Source organism: Salmo salar, chromosome ssa16, assembly GCF_905237065.1.
Source record: "Salmo salar chromosome ssa16, Ssal_v3.1, whole genome shotgun sequence".
Lineage (NCBI taxonomy): Eukaryota > Metazoa > Chordata > Actinopteri > Salmoniformes > Salmonidae > Salmo > Salmo salar.
The window spans coordinates 39,836,294-39,852,267 of NC_059457.1; the positions used below are offsets into that span (position 1 = coordinate 39,836,294).

General features: G+C 41.4%; 1 protein-coding gene across 1 annotated transcript in view; it reads right to left on the reverse strand.

Annotated features, from left to right (window-relative positions):
* LOC106573567 (fibrillin-2) overlaps nt 1-15,974 on the reverse strand; it is a 113,049-nt gene that overhangs the window by 54,532 nt on the left and 42,543 nt on the right. The window contains exon 8 of the mRNA XM_014148716.2: nt 10,177-10,302. Within this exon, the coding sequence (XP_014004191.2) occupies nt 10,177-10,302 (126 nt within the window). The remainder of the gene's footprint in view (nt 1-10,176; nt 10,303-15,974) is intronic.

The following is a 15,974-nucleotide window of genomic DNA, read 5'->3' on the forward strand; positions in this document are numbered from 1 at the left end:
TCAAATAATCACTAGTCATAATAACTCTACAGACAAGAGCAGGACCTACAGCCAGACTCAGTCAAGACAACCTGAGTCCAGGTCTGAAGGGAGGAGGCGATCAAATGGAAAATGTCTGGGTTCATTTTCTGCCAAAGACTCATTACTTTATTTCACACTGGTCTACATTAATCAATGTCCAACACACCTCAGTGGACTTCATAACTGTGGTGGATTTTAAGAGGTTTAAATGGTGAGAGTTTCCCACACACACACCATGAGAGAAATTCAGCTGCCCCAGAGAGATTACATTAGACCTGGGAGTCAGCAGTAAAGAGCTAGTGTGTGTGTGTATGTGTGTTTACGTGTGTGTGCACACGCCTGTGTGTATGTGTGTGTGTGAGTTAGCCAGGACTTGGCAGGGTCTACTCCTCTGTGTGGTGTATTACAGTATATTACCTCACACATGAAAAGGCCTCACTGCTATGAGCTTCCAGAAGGCATTGGGTTTTTATGACGTGCTACCACTTATCTATACACATACATAATTACCTTTATTTGGTCAAATTACAGTATGCGTGTGTGTATACCGTGGCGTGTGAGACGCGTGGTGGCATGCCGTAAACGTGTGTGAGTAGTCGGCGGGTATGCATGAACGCTGTCTATGAGGCTGTGTGTGTGTGTGTGTGTGATAATGCACACAGTGGGAAGTTAAGAGCACTGGGTCCCCTGCTGGGTCCCCTGCTGACTATTGTCTGACTGCAGTGGTAAAAGGTTCTCCTCAAGTCATATATAAAAAAGTAGCAAAATAAAGGTGGAGTCAGCATTCCCTCAGAATAGGAGCAGACTTTACACAGCTCAGACATGGACAGCTGTGTGTGTGTGTGTCGGTCTCTGCATTTGTGAGAAAGTGTTTATGTGTGTCGGTCTGTGTGTGTGTGGGTGTGTGTGTGTAACTGTGTATGTCTGTACAGTATGTGTGTATGTGTGTTAGGGTTGCACATTCTGGGGAATATTCAGAGGTGGAAACTTTCTGTGGGAATTAACGGGAATATATGGGAATTAATGGAAATATATGCAAATTAATATTATTACCACTTAAATGAAGATGTTCTTTGCATTGGATATATTTACCATATCATATGGAGACAGAAAAATAAACCTTTACCTTATCATAAGTACATAATTGCAAATTATTAAATCCTTCCAATAAAAAAAAACGATTTAGTTACGAATTGAACTTAAATGAGCTGAATCTTCATATGGGATGATGTCACTGAACAACAAAAGAAAGGGAATATTGAATGATCCCCAATGATCCATCGCGTCTCCCAAAAACGTTTTCAACATACATCTGTAAAATGATAGTCTGGAAACTAAAGCTTTGGTTGTCTTCCTGTCAGGCTTCCATGTCTTCTCCCTGGACCTCCTCAATGTCCACCTCTTGAACATCAGACTCATCTGTCACTTTCCGACCTTGTTGAGGATGGCTCGTTGTCAGGCTCAAAAAGCCTCAAATTTGCCCGGATGGCCACCAATATTCCAACCCTTGTATTGGTCAGCCTGTTGCATGCTGTGGTGTGTGTGTTCCCAAACAAGGACCAGTTGCGTTCTGAGGTGGCTGATGTTGGTGGGATTTGGAGGATGATGGAGGCAACAGGGGAAAGAGCCTCAGATCCACAAAGTCCCTTCACCAGGTGGCTGATGAGATATGTTGGCACGACTGCCATATTGCATCTCCATCCCAAAGCCATTGCTTGGAAGTGTACTGCGCCAGACTGCCAAGAACCTTGCCCTCATCCAGGCCAAGGTGGCGAGACACGGTAGTGATGACACAATAGGCCTTGTTGATCTCTGCACCAGACAGGATGCTCTTGCCAGCATACTTGGGGTCCAACATGTACGCTGCGGAGTGTATGTGCTCCAGGCAGAAGTCTTCACGCTTTTTGATGTATTTCAGAAATGCAGTTTCCTCTGTTTGGAGCAACAGTGAAGTGGGCAGAGCAGTACGGATTTCTTCTCTTACATCTGCAAGCAGACAGGATGGCTTTGTCTTCCTCAATCCGTGCAATGGCTACTGCTATAGGTTTCAGGAGTTTCACTACATGATCCAGGAGGATCCTCTTGATGGGGCTGTCCATTTCAGCAGACAGTGATATGGCCATTTCTGGGAGAGACTCCTTCCCCTCCTGGAGACGGTCAAACATGATGACAACACCACCCCAACGGGTGTTGCTGGGCAGCTTCAATGTGGTGCTCTTATTCTTCTCACTTTGATTGGTGAGGTAGATTGCTGCTATAACTTGATGACCCTTCACATACCTAATCATTTCCTTGGCTCTCTTGTAGAGTGTATCCATTGTTTTTAGTGCCATGATGTCCTTGAGGAGCAGATTCAATGCATGAGCAGCACAGCCAATGGGTGTGATGTGAGGGTAGGACTCCTCCACTTTAGACCAAGCAGCCTTCATGTTCACAGCATTGTCTGTCACCAGTGCAAATACCTTCTGTGGTCCAAGGTCATTAATGACTGCCTTCAGCTCATCTGCAATGTAGAGACCGGTGTGTCTGTTGTCCCTTGAGTCTGTGCTCTTGTAGAATACTGGTTGAGGGGTGGAGATGATGTAATTAATTATTCCTTGCCCACAAACATTCGAGCACCCATCAGAGATGATCGCAATACAGTCTGCTTTCTCTATGATTTGCTTGACCTTCATTTGAACTCTGTTGAACTCTGCATCCAGCAAATGAGTAGATAAAGCATGTCCGGTTGGAGGGGTGTATGCTGTGCGAAGAACATTCAGAAATCTCTTCCAATACACATTGCCTGTGAGCATCAGAGGTGAACCAGTTGCATACACAGCTCGAGCAAGACATTCATCAGCATTTCTCTGACTACGTTCCTCCATTGAGTCAAAAAACTTCTGATTCCAGGAGGACCGTGAGCTGTTGCTATCGATAAGGTGTCTGATTCATCATTTTCACCTCGAATAGAAGTAGAGGGACTTTGGTCAGAGTTTGCTTGTTGTGAGTGCTGAGGGAACTTTATGCACATGGCCAGATGATTCTGCATCTTTGTTGCATTCTTCACATATAATTTGGCACATTATTTGCAAATGTACACAACTTTTCCTTCTACATTAGCTGCAGTGAAATATCTCCACACATCTGATAGTGCCTGTGGCATTTTCCTGTAAAGACTAGAAAAAAATGAGTAAAAAAAACCCCAAATACAATTCCATGTACATATAAATAGTTAAGCAGTTAGATTAAACGACTCCTTTGTAAGATACATGTTTTAAAATGAAATATGTATGGAAACAGGTGAATTAACACTCCTCAGGTAGCAGGCTCAAGCAAGCTAAAACCCACATGGTAGCAAAAACTAATTAGCAGAAATTGTTAACAAGTTAGAAATGATTTAAACACTTTGCTGTAGGCTACTAATTACTAGTTAACAAAAAATGATGTATTTCATATAAAATATATTCACCACACCCAGTATTGTAATCAAAACTTACCAGAAAGCATGTAGTCCTTGGCTCAGACAGTGTAGTAGTGTGGGCTCAATAGCATCTCATTAGTGTGCAAGATCTTGAGAATCAGCTGTACATGTGATTGAAGAGTGCACTGCACACATGTGATTCCATTGAATTGGGGATAGTTTAACCAAAATATGCCACAAGACCTAGAATTGCCTTATGTGTATCCCACAAAAAAGGTTCACTGTTATAAGCTAACTTTTTTGATGAATTTAACCAAAATTCCCCAAATTCCACGGCTTAACTTCCCATGGAAAATTTCCAGAAGAATTCCGGAAATTTACAGGAAAGTTTCCGACCCTTTGCAACCCTAATGTGTATGTGTGTGTGTGTGTGTGTAACTGTGTTTGTCTGTACAGTATGTGTGTGTGTGTGTATCTATAAGTGTCCGACGCTATGGGGAGGTCCTTATATATAACACTAAAATCATCTCTGCTCTGTAAGTGTTTCTTTGTTCTAGCCCTAACAGCTGGTCCTGGGCCAGTAGTCTGTATTTATCGAAGGAAAATGAGGGAGGAAAAAAACAACAACTATGAAATCAGGTAGGTTGCTTTGGCCTAGAAGAACTACCTCCCTGACATGTTAACTGCTCCAAGGCTGGCTCCACAGGAACATGAGACCATGTTGGTGCATAAACTTGGAGGGCATTTTGAAACCCATTTTCCCTTTGGAAAACAGATGGTGGTCTGTGATGTCTTAACCGAACAAAATGGGGTTTGAATCGGTCAATCTCAGAGCTGTGCTATTTGAGGTATCTGGGCATTTATAGTTATGGATGGTTCAACTCAGTATTCCCTACCCTTAAATGGGCTATGGAATGCTTGATGTTTTGAAACTAAAACTGACTGCCCCACTTAAGTTCAAACACAATGTTCCCTAAAAGCAGCCCCATCCACCATCCAACCCCCACCTTGGCCCAAGCGAAGCCCACGTACGGAGCCTCAGACTTGGGGCTGTAATTACTTAACCTTCAAGGACCTCCACCCCCATACGCTGCCTCTCACTCCACCAGGCTTCAAAGACTACAGGGCATAGGTCACCTCTCCTGCTTGTCCAGCCAACAGGCCTCCAGTCATCATAAGACCATAGCACAATCCAGCATTTCAGTGGGACTGTGATAGGACAGCCGCCATCACATGATCAACTAATTTGACATTCACATATTGTCCATAATGTCTATACACACCATTCACATACATATATACACTACCGTTCAAAAGTTTGGGGTCACTTAGAAATGTCCTTGTTTTTGAAAGAAAAGCACATTTTTTGTCCATTAAAATAATATAACATTGATCAGAAATACAGTGTAGACATTATTTATGTTGTAAATGACTATTGTAGCTGGAAAAGGCAGATTTTTTTTAATGGAATACCTACATAGGCGTACAGAGGCCGGGGCCTCCCACTCCTCTTTCTATTCTGGTTAGAGCCAGTTTGCGCTGTTCTGTGAAGGGAGTAGTACACAGCGTTGTATGAGATCTTCAGTTTCTTGGCAATTTCTCGCATGGAATAGCCTTCATTTCTCAGAACAAGAATAGACTGACAAGTTTCAGGAGAAAGTTCTTTGTTTCTGGACATTTTGAGCCTGTAATCAAATCCACAAATGCTGATGCTCCAGATACTCAACTAGTCTAAAGAAGGCCAGTTCTGTTGCTTCTTTAATCAGAACAACAGTTTTCTGCTGTGCTAACATAATTGCAAAAGGGTTTTCTAATGATCAATTAGCCTTTTAAAATGATAAACTTGGATTAGCTAACACACCATGCCATTGGAACACAGGATTGATGGTTGCTGATAATGTAGATATTCCATGAAAAATCAGCCGTTTCCAGCTACAATAGTCATTTACAACAATAACAATGTCTACACTGTATTTCTGATCAATTTGATGTTATTTTAAATGGACAAAAAATTTGACTTTCTTTCAAAAACAAGGACATTTCTAAGTGACCCCAAACTTTTGAACGGTAGTGTATATATTTATATTCCGGAATCTGGTCCGGAAGCTAATGTCCTGCAATTCTATCTATTTTGCTATGGGGTTTTGTACTGTGTATTTAAATACTGTATTCTTGACATAGCTCATTCTAATATTTCTGCTAATGTACATTGTATTTTAGTTACACTGTTTATACACACAGCATATGTATGTATATACTAGATTCTTGATATAGCTCACGGTAATATATCTACTGCTGTACATATTATTCTTAGTATATCTTGTGTAAATTCATCCGGTGTATATAAGTATAGATTGCATTTGGATTACTGTTACAGTGCTATTTGGGTTACATAATTGGTTTTGTTTTTTTAAAGATGCAATATGTAACTTTTTGGGCGACCTGACAAAATTCACATAGAAATGTGAGTTATAGATCCGTCATTCTCATTGAAAGCAATTTTAAGAAGCGTTATGTTCTATGTACGCTATTTCTATGCTTCCCGTTTTAAGTTTAGTCTTTTACTTTCGGTTTGTACACCAGCTTCAAACACCTGAAAATACAATATTTTTGGTTATTGAAAATATTTTTAACAGAGATTTAGATGGTACAATGATTCGCTAGATTATACTTGCTCGTTTTGTCACATAAACTGAAATTAGGAAAATTATTCTAATTTTAGCAACCCGGAAATGGTGGAGCGATTTCTGCATAGTGAATCTTTAAATACATCTTTTTTAAATGATTTGTGCACTTGTTTGACATTTACTCCATTGTTAGGAGCTAGTAACATAAGCATTTAGCGGCAACTGCTATTAACATCTGCTAAACTGAGTATGCGACCAATACATTTTTATTTGATTTTATTTTGAGTTTCCTCCAGGTATATGACTGTTTCTAACCCTTCATTGACCCTCAGGGCCTACCGATCTCCCCCAGCTGATCTCTCTCTCTCTATATCTGTTACTGGACACCCAGGGCCTGTTCAAATACTCTTAAAATGCACTCTTCCTTCTTTCCCTTACTAATCATAGATTGGAAAGTGATTGGATAAGTAAAAGCAAAAAAAAGTACCACCCTATTGTTCTCCCTAACATAACTCTTAGACCAACTCTCTCCTTCTTTAAGGAAGGAAGGAAGGAAGGAAGGAAGGAAGGAAGGAAGGAAGGAAGGAAGGAAGGAAGGAAGGAAGGAAGGAAGGAAGGAAGAATTTCCAAAGTATTTGAGCAGAGCCTGAGTTTCTCTCCATCACTCAATAGGGAATCATCAGTGATCTAGCATTGGTTCTATGGTAGTTAATGATATTAGGGAGTGGAGCCCTGGGAATTGACCAGAAGAAGCTGGTGGGATGAGCTATAGAAGGATGGGCACATTTTATTGCCTAGAATGGAATAAATGGAACGAAGTCAAACATGTGGTTGCCATATCTTTGATTTGTTTGCTACCCTACCATTTATTCCCTTCCAGCCATTACAATGAGCCCGTCCTCCTTTAGCTCCTCCCACCATCCTCTTCTGGAACTGACTGGGTGAGGAGTGAGGTGGGTAAAGGACCGAATATTGGTCATGCTCTGCCCTATCACTTAATGCAGGGGTTCTCAAAGTGGGGTCCGCGGAGGTCCGTGGCCAGAATATATATCAAGTGTATATTATTATTTCGGAAAGTATTCAGACCCCTTGACTTTTTCCACATTTTGCTACGTTACAGCCTTATTGTAATATTTAGGAAATCGTTTTTTCCCCTCATCAATCTACACACAATACCCCATAATGACAAAGCAAAAGAAGTTTAGACATTTTTGCTAATTCATTAAAAAAAATATATTTAAAAAAAATCACATTTACATAAGTATTCAGACTCTTTACTCAGTACTTTGTTGAAGCACCTTCGGCAGCGTGGAGTCTTCTTGGGTATGACTCTACAAGCTTGGCACACATGTATTTGGGGAGTTTCTCCTATTCTTCTCGGCAGATCCTCTCAAGCTCTATCAGGTTGGATGGGGAGCGTTGCTGCACAGCTATTTTCAGGTCTCTCCAGAGATGTTTGACCGGGTCCAAGTCCAGGCTCTGGCTGGGCCACTCAAGGACATTCAGAGACTTGTCCCAAAGCCATTCCTGCGTTGTCTTGGCTGTGTGCTCAGGGTCGTTGTCCTGTTGGAAGGTGAATGTTTGCCTCAGTCTGACGCTCTGAGCGCTCTGGAGCAGGTTTTCATCAAGGATCTCTCTGTACTCTTCTCCATTCAGCTTTGCCTCGATCCTGACTAGTCTCACAGTCCCTGCCGCTGAAAAACATCCCCACAGTATGATGCTGCCACCACCATGCCTCAGCGTAGGAATGGTGCCAGATTTCCTCTAGACGTTGACATTCAGGTCAAAGAGTTCAATCTTGGTTTCATCAGACCAGAGAATCTTGTTTCTCATGGTCTGAGAGTCTTTAGGTGCCTTTTGACAACTCCAAGCGGGCTGTTATGTGCCTTTCACTGAGGAGTGGCTTCCGTCTGTCCACTCTACCAGAAAGGCCTGATTGGTGGAGTGCTGCAGAGATGATTGTCTTTCTGGAAGGTTCTCCCATCTCCACATAGGTACTCAGAGTGACCATCAGGTTCTTGGTCACCTCCCTGACCAAGGCCCTTCTACCCTGATTGCTCAGTTTGGCCGGGCGGCCAGCTCTAGGAAGAGTCTTGATGGTTCCAAACATCTTCCATTTAAGAATGATGTAGGCCAATGTGTTCTTTGGGACCTTCAATGCTGCAGAAATAATTTGGTACCCTTCCCTAGGTCTGTGCCTTGACACAATCCTGTCTCGGAGCTCTATGGACAATTCCTTCAACGTCATGGCTTGTTTTTTGCACTGTCAACTGTGGGACCTTATATAGACAGGTGTGTGCCTTTCCAAAACATGTCCAATCAATTTAATTTACCACAGGTGAACTCCAATCAAGTTGTAGAAACATCTCAAGGATGATCAATGGAAACAGGATGCACCTGAACTCAATTTCGAGTCTCATAGCAAACGGTCTGAATACTTATGTAAATAAGCTATTTCTATTTTTATTTTTTATACCTTTGCAAAAAATTATAAAAACAGTTTTCGCTTTGTCATTATGGGGTATTGTGTGTAGATTGCTGAGAAAAACATTATATTTAATCCATTTTAGAATAAGACTGTAACGTAACAAAATGTGGAAAGAGTTAAGGGGTCTGAATACTTTCCGAAGGCATTAATACATTACAAACTTTTTAATAAATATTACTAACAAAAGATAAAACAACTTTTGGCCAAGGGATCCATGGAATAAGTTTAAATTGTGAAAACAATACAAAGTAATATTATTAGTCTGCAATTTATGTTCTTAACCCTGGGCATCATGGGCCTGGGAGACTCACAGGGATATTGGTATCCACAGTACAATTATATATTTTTCAACTCAAAACTATTTCCCTCAAATGTTATTTTTGTACATAAATGCACTCACTGCATTTTAAGCTTTAAAACGGAAAAGTTCTCTCTGCCAAAATGTGTAGAATTCTAGGAAATTAGCTTGAAAACCGCATTAAAATGTATCTGATGCCAAGAGGCGGGACTTTTAAATGTTCTTTCCCCGGGTCAGAGACTTGGTTCGTTCAGTCATGCACTGCAGACGTCATAGTAAAAATTCCTTGTAGACTATTTTTATCGCACTCAAGTTGTGTTCTGATTATGAGGGGGTCCCTGATGAATTTGCTATCACAAAACCCCAGACTTAATGAGTCCCTAAGGTGAGTGATTATTACAACGCCTCTCTCTGCCTGATAGGAGCCAGGGGATGGTTTGTACACCATAACCCTGCTGAGTCACTCCTTCTCTCCTGCTGTGCTGGTTTAATAAGGACTCAATCCTAACATGAGATGTGTGTGCGTAGTGTAATTCAGACTTTGGGTAATATAAGGGATACATTACATTGATGTCAATGAGAGGTATGCGTGGGACAGTGAGTTAGGCACGCAATCTCCAGACTGAAGCTAAACTGTTGTGAGGTTTTAAGGTATAGTATACTACTTTGGTATGTACTTGTATGGTACAGTATGATGTTAGAGTACAAGTTACTATGAGCCACTAACTGGACTGAGGCTAGTGATTGGCAGGTAGAGGGGAAAACGAAGTGTACACAACTATACTCCTAGACAGCACATCAGACAGTGTAGTTAAGTGGGTAAAATACCTCTGGCTGAAACAGTCCCAGAGCTCTTTCCAACCTCCCCAAAGACTAGGAACCCATCCAAGGCCTACAGCCCCCACCTTGCAAAGTGCCTCAGCCTGCCTGTCTTCATTATGCATTGTTTAAATTCCACCCAACAACACATAACAATGCGACCCCTAACCGGAGTGTGTGTGTGTGTGTGTGTGTGTGTGTTTCCATATCAGTGACCAGATAACCACAGAAGCTAATCGCCACTGACTGTCTGGCAAAAGTATTCAAAACACTGATAGTAGTGCATAACAAAACCCCGCCAAAAAAGCACAACAATGGATCTATGCTCACAATTCAAAATCCTTCCTCTAATTCTTAACTGAGGCACTGAGTTCAGTTAGCTAAGCCTACTTAAATTACGACCAATAAGTTTTCCATTACATGAATTCACTGTAAGTAATACATTCCAGTTTGTTATATAATGTGTATAATAATATGGTATTACCACAGGGGTTAAGTGAGAGAGCTGTGTGTGACTTACCGTCGCACTTGTGGCTGGTGTCACTCTGGCGATGGCCCGCGGGACATTTACACTCATAGGAGCCCACTGTGTTGATACAGTTACCTCCTGCACACAGCCCGGGGATGGCCTGGCACTCATCCACGTCTAGAGAAGGGAGAGGGGGAGAGGGTGGGAAATTGAGGGAGAGAAAGAGAGGAAAAGAAAGAGAAGGGAGATAGGGATAGAGGGAGGGAAGGAGAATGGAGACCATTAGCACAAATAAGCAGCACTTAACATGAGTTGCTTTTAGAGATGCGGTTTAAGTACTCAGAATCTACTCTTAATGAGTGAAGAATCTCCAAAAGATTTACTGCCCACCCACTAACCTTGAATCAGATGGAGTCTATAAATGTGGTTGAAAAAATGTGGATTTTAAGCTCTGTGATATACAGCGTCTTAGATTTGAAAGGGAAGTAGGTGTAAACATTACATTACAGTACCACAACCAATCATGATCGGTCATATGGCTAAAATACGTTTTTCAGGAGTTTTTGTTGCAGCATTAAAAACAGTTTAGAGGGGCACAGCAGGACAGAACAGGGGATATATTTTGGCACCGCCACCTAGGAACCAAGACCACTCCAGACTGTAGCCCTTGTTTGAGCAGGGCGTGGGTTCATGTACACGCATATTTTCTATCATGCTGTAAGTAAAGATGACAGAACTGTATGCGTAGGTTTCTGATTGGACAGTGGACACCGTAACCAGGAAACACAAAACAGTGTCTTCTTTAAACTGGCTTAATGAGAGGGAAAAGTCATTTATCACCTCATCTTCCTCCCCTCTTCACACATTTACACTTCGTTAGCTCACAGTCTGGCCATGATAGCCAGGAAGAGGTGTTGGTATCTCATCATCTTCAGTGGAAACACATTGACAGACCCCTCAGATGGTTAGTGTGTCTAGAGGGGTTTGTCTGGGTATGTGAATATGTGCTGAGACTGGTATGTGTCTGGATGGTATGAAGACATGGACATAGAAACACTATGTGTGGGCAGAGACGTGCACACACACACCTGGTCATCTAACTCTGCACCAGTCTCAGAGAGGGAAGTTGGCACGCCTTGCCAGTATCCAACCAAGCAACCAAGATTTATACCCCCCCTCTCTCTCTCACCACACACACACACACACAACTCAGTCTGTTTCTAATCATGTGAATACCTTCGACCTCTATTCCTTTTTAACAAAGCCTGAAAATGTGCTCTCATGTTGAGGAGTGCCGACTGCCAGCGGCGGCAAGAGCATCCAAACCCATGATGTCTGGAATGCTATCCTTACATTGGGATTCATGTGCATGTGTGCTTTGAACTGGTTCCAACAGGACTTTTCTCTGGGCCTTTCTTGAGATTAGGTGACTTCCTTGGTGTGTATACTGTATATAAAGGCAGACTGATAGAGGCTCAGTGAGAGAACGTGACTTTTCAGATAAAAAATACTTTAACAGAAAAGCTATCAGGAAGGAAGGATTTTATTAAGCTATAACTGTCATACAGTCACGTCTGTGGCCAGGTCTATTAATTTGGCAATAATTGTGTGTAATGAATGGGTTGACTCAGAGTTGAATGTACAATGTGTGCTGAATGTACAATGTGTGCTGTTTTAACTTGAATCAGCTTTGGATATTTTAGGAATACTTTGGTTTTTGAAGTGTCTTAAGGACACATCTGAGGTATGATTTAGTTTGAGCATCAATTGTTTTCTTGCTTTTTGTCCTGTGGCCAAAGCGGACAAATTATCCACCGGGCACATACGTCAATTCAACGTCTATTCATAGTAATGACGTGGAAACAACATTGACTAAACCCCAAGGCGCTCGGTCACATTGGTAATTCAAAGGTGTGCAGAGTGAAGCTTGAAAGCCTAACTGCTGTTTCAGGATCGTATTTCTTTTTCAGTTGTTCAGTTTTTACAGCTATTTTTCATTAGCCTGTGTGCAAAAGCTTTTGTATAAAATGTGTCTCTAACCACACCTTACTGAGAACGTGTCAACACTCAACAGGCACTTTAGAGGACACTGCTGACTTGTAAAACGACTAACCACATCTAAAACTGACCTTACCTTAACCCTTACCTTAAACAAACCCTAACTTAATTATAAATAATTCTGAAATTAAATATCTGTCTGGAATGTAGCGAATGGAATGGCATCAAACACATGGAAACCACATGTTTGATGTATTTGATACCATTTAAGGTGCTACCATCCTCCTGTGGTATGTATGTGTCTAACAGAAGTGTTCTCTGAGGTCTCCCGAGTGGTGCAGTGGTCTAAGGCACTGCATCACAGTGCTACTGCCACTAGAGATCCTGGTTCAAGTCCAGGCTCTTTTGCAGCCGGCCGTGACCGGGACACCCATGCACAATAGGCCCAGTGTCATCTGGGTCAGGGGAGGGTTTGGCTGGCAGGGATGTCCTTCTCCCATTGTGCTCTAGCGACTCCTGTGGTGGGCTGGGTGAATGTATGCTGACATGGTTGCATGGTGTTGGCCCAGTGTCGTCTGAGTTTGGCCGGTGTAGACCGTCATTGTAGTAAATAAGAATTTGTTCTTAACTGACTTGCCTAGTTAAAATTTTTTTAAATGGGGCATTTTTTATTATATTTTAACTAGGCAAGTCAGTTAAGAACAAATTCTTATTTACAATGACGGTCTACACCGGCCAAACTCTGATGACGCTGGGCCAATTGTGCGCCGCCCTATGGGACTCCCAATCACGGCCGGTTGTGATATAGTCTGGATTCAAACCAGGTTGTCTGTAGTGACACCTCTAGCTGAGATGCAGTGCCTTAGACCACTGCAGCACTGTCTCAAGAAGCAGTGCAGTTGCCTTGTGTTTCAGAGGATGCATGGCTCTCTACCTTCCCGAGTCCGTATGGGAGTTGCAGCAATGAAACAAGACTGTAACTACCAATTGGATACCACGAAAAATATATATATATATTTTTTTTTATATGAAATAAGAAGTGTTCTCCAAATGTCCCAGATATGTTAATATACAAATCTTATGCAATAGTGAGATTTTACACCAGTGCAGCAAACGAGTGGACTCTATCAAGTACTGTTGAAATCAATTTGATCTGTCTGTATACGATGACACGATGACACCTAGTGGTCTTATGGTTGATTTCTCCCTAACCATTCTTTTTATCTCCCCCTCGCTGTTCACTGTTTTTGTGATTTGGTAGGTCCCTGAAAACTGTCTTCACTTCTTTCCTGTGCCAGAACTACGAGCCAAATGTCAGAGGAATTGTGGACCAATATGCAATGTATTGAGAGATATTTTGTTGTATGCATTTTTTGCGTGACAGCAAGATGTATAGCTAGATCATCAAACTGTATTTTCTTTGCTATTTCTGCACAATAGTACTTATTAGGGCCTTGAATCTCATATACGGACCTCACTGTCACCACTGGTCATCTAGCTAGCCATGTAGCCAGCAGAGATGCATCCATTTCCATTGGACTAGACTAGAGCTTGCTAGCTAGATAGCTAACGCTGGCTATCATATGAACGTTAGCTAGCTAGCTAATGACGATACACCCTAGTCGTGGGTCTGCAAAATCAAGCAAATGGTACTGAACTCATGATAAAATAATGTTTTGACATTGTAATAGCTATTGCTGTTGTGATTGTTTGTTATTTCGCTTAGTGACATTGTGAATATCATCTTTTTGATATTTAACTCTGATTTATCTAGCTTTATCTAATCCGGTTTCGGTATGATGACTGGTCCCAAATTCCCACAAGACTTCCCACTAATGGATACGAAGCCTCAGAAATAAAAGATCCGGTCATGGATTAGGAGCCACTTCCTATTTAGAAACATATACATCCCGTTCTCAGCATCAATAAAACTCTCTCTACACTCTATCTTGTTAAGTGTGTTCAGGTGTGTTGGCCACACCCACTAATTGGCCACCAGGTTAATGAGTGTCTGTTTCCTTTGAAATGGGGTCTGTTTGAATAGACTGAAATAAACAGTTTTGTATGCGTAAAAAACATGGCATAGTAGCTACATCCTGGTGGCGCAGTTGACTAATTCCATGGATATAAAACAGAAGATTATAGGTTTGAATCTTACTGGTCACGAAAAAAGAAATGTGTTTGCATGGTTATTGCCTAAGAAAATAATTGTCCAAGTTTCCTATTTAAAAAAGTTAACCCCAAATAAGATAGCAGTCTTATTGAAAGTTTGAAGGATGTTATTTAAAAACTTCCAAATAACCTCAGAGTGTTAATAAAACCTCCCAAAAGAACGAGAGTAAAACATTCTCAGAACCTCCCTGCAACCTAAAAACAAACGTTCCAAGAACAGGAACATTTTCACTTCTGTTCTTAGAACGTTTAAAAAACATACAGTTTTACCAGTCAGGAAACGTATGGCTTCGTTCCTACAACCAACGTGAAACCAAAAACATGTTCCCACAACTCCCAAGGAACCAAATGTGCTAGCTGGTAAGTGTCCCCCTTTGTAAAACATTACATAAAGGCAATCCATTATCATGAGATGAAGGTGTTGGCTAGACATATCATATTAAAATCTCCACAAAGAGGAAGAGGCTCCAGTCCATGGAGGGTCGTTTGAACATTGCTGGGGGGTGAGACGCTGTGTTTCATAAGAGGGCACGCGACCTCTACACTCTTAGAAAAAAGGTGCTATCTAGAACCTTAACGTTTTTTTGGGCTGTCCCCATAGTAGAACCCTTTTTAGTTACAGGTAGAACCCCTTCTACAGAAGGGTTAATTCTACCTGGAACACAAAAGGGTTCTACCTGGAGCTAAACATGGTTCTCCTATAGGGACAGCCAAAGAACCCTTTTGGAACTGTTTTTGTTAAGAGTGTACATGTCATCTACTGATACAGCCTCACTGCTTCATCTGGTTGGCCATTATGGAGCCTACCCACTGGGCACACCACGTCATTTTAACATGGAAATGTGGGTAATATTTGGTTGACATGTTGATCAATGAGATTCCAACCTTTATTCACACGCTCAAAAAGACAGCCAGAAGTTTGTTGAATTACCAATGTGTTATCACTATGCTTTCAACCACAACAAAACACAAAGTTCAAATGGGAATACAATGTCAGATATGTTGTATTTCTACATGTTATCACTGTTTTATCTAATAGCACAACCAAATGACTTGGATTGCCGTTGAGATTACATTAAACGTACATAGTGCAAGTGATCAATGTTGTTCAATATTGTGCGCAGACTGTGAAGCTCTCCTCAGACCTGAAACCTTTGCATCTTGATGTAACAACCGTCGTCAAGAATGGACCAAGGCGCAGCAGGTATGTGGATACTCATGTTTTTTAATTTCAAAAAAAGGAGTAAAGTATCCACTGGACAAAAACAATAAAGACGACAGCAGCAGTCTTGCAGGCACATACAACGCAGTGCAAGGACAACTACCCACAATCCCAAAGAAAAACACGCCCTTCTATATAGGTCTCCCAATCAAAGGCAACTCAACACACCTGCCTTCAATTGGGAGTCCAATCCCCAACACAAACCCTTAACATACAAAAAACCTGCCACATCCTGACCAAAACTGATACAATACCTCCCTCTGCTGGTCAGGACGTGACACTTGAACATAAGAAGACATTTACAGTTACATTAGGCAAACCTCAAAATGAGGCCAAATGACCAATTTAAGGTTGAATAACTACTGTTACATTAATTTGTAAGCCTTCATTTTATTTTTTTATTTTTATTTACCGTATTACAAAAAGATTATTGAATTGTGTTTGGTTGACAACGCAA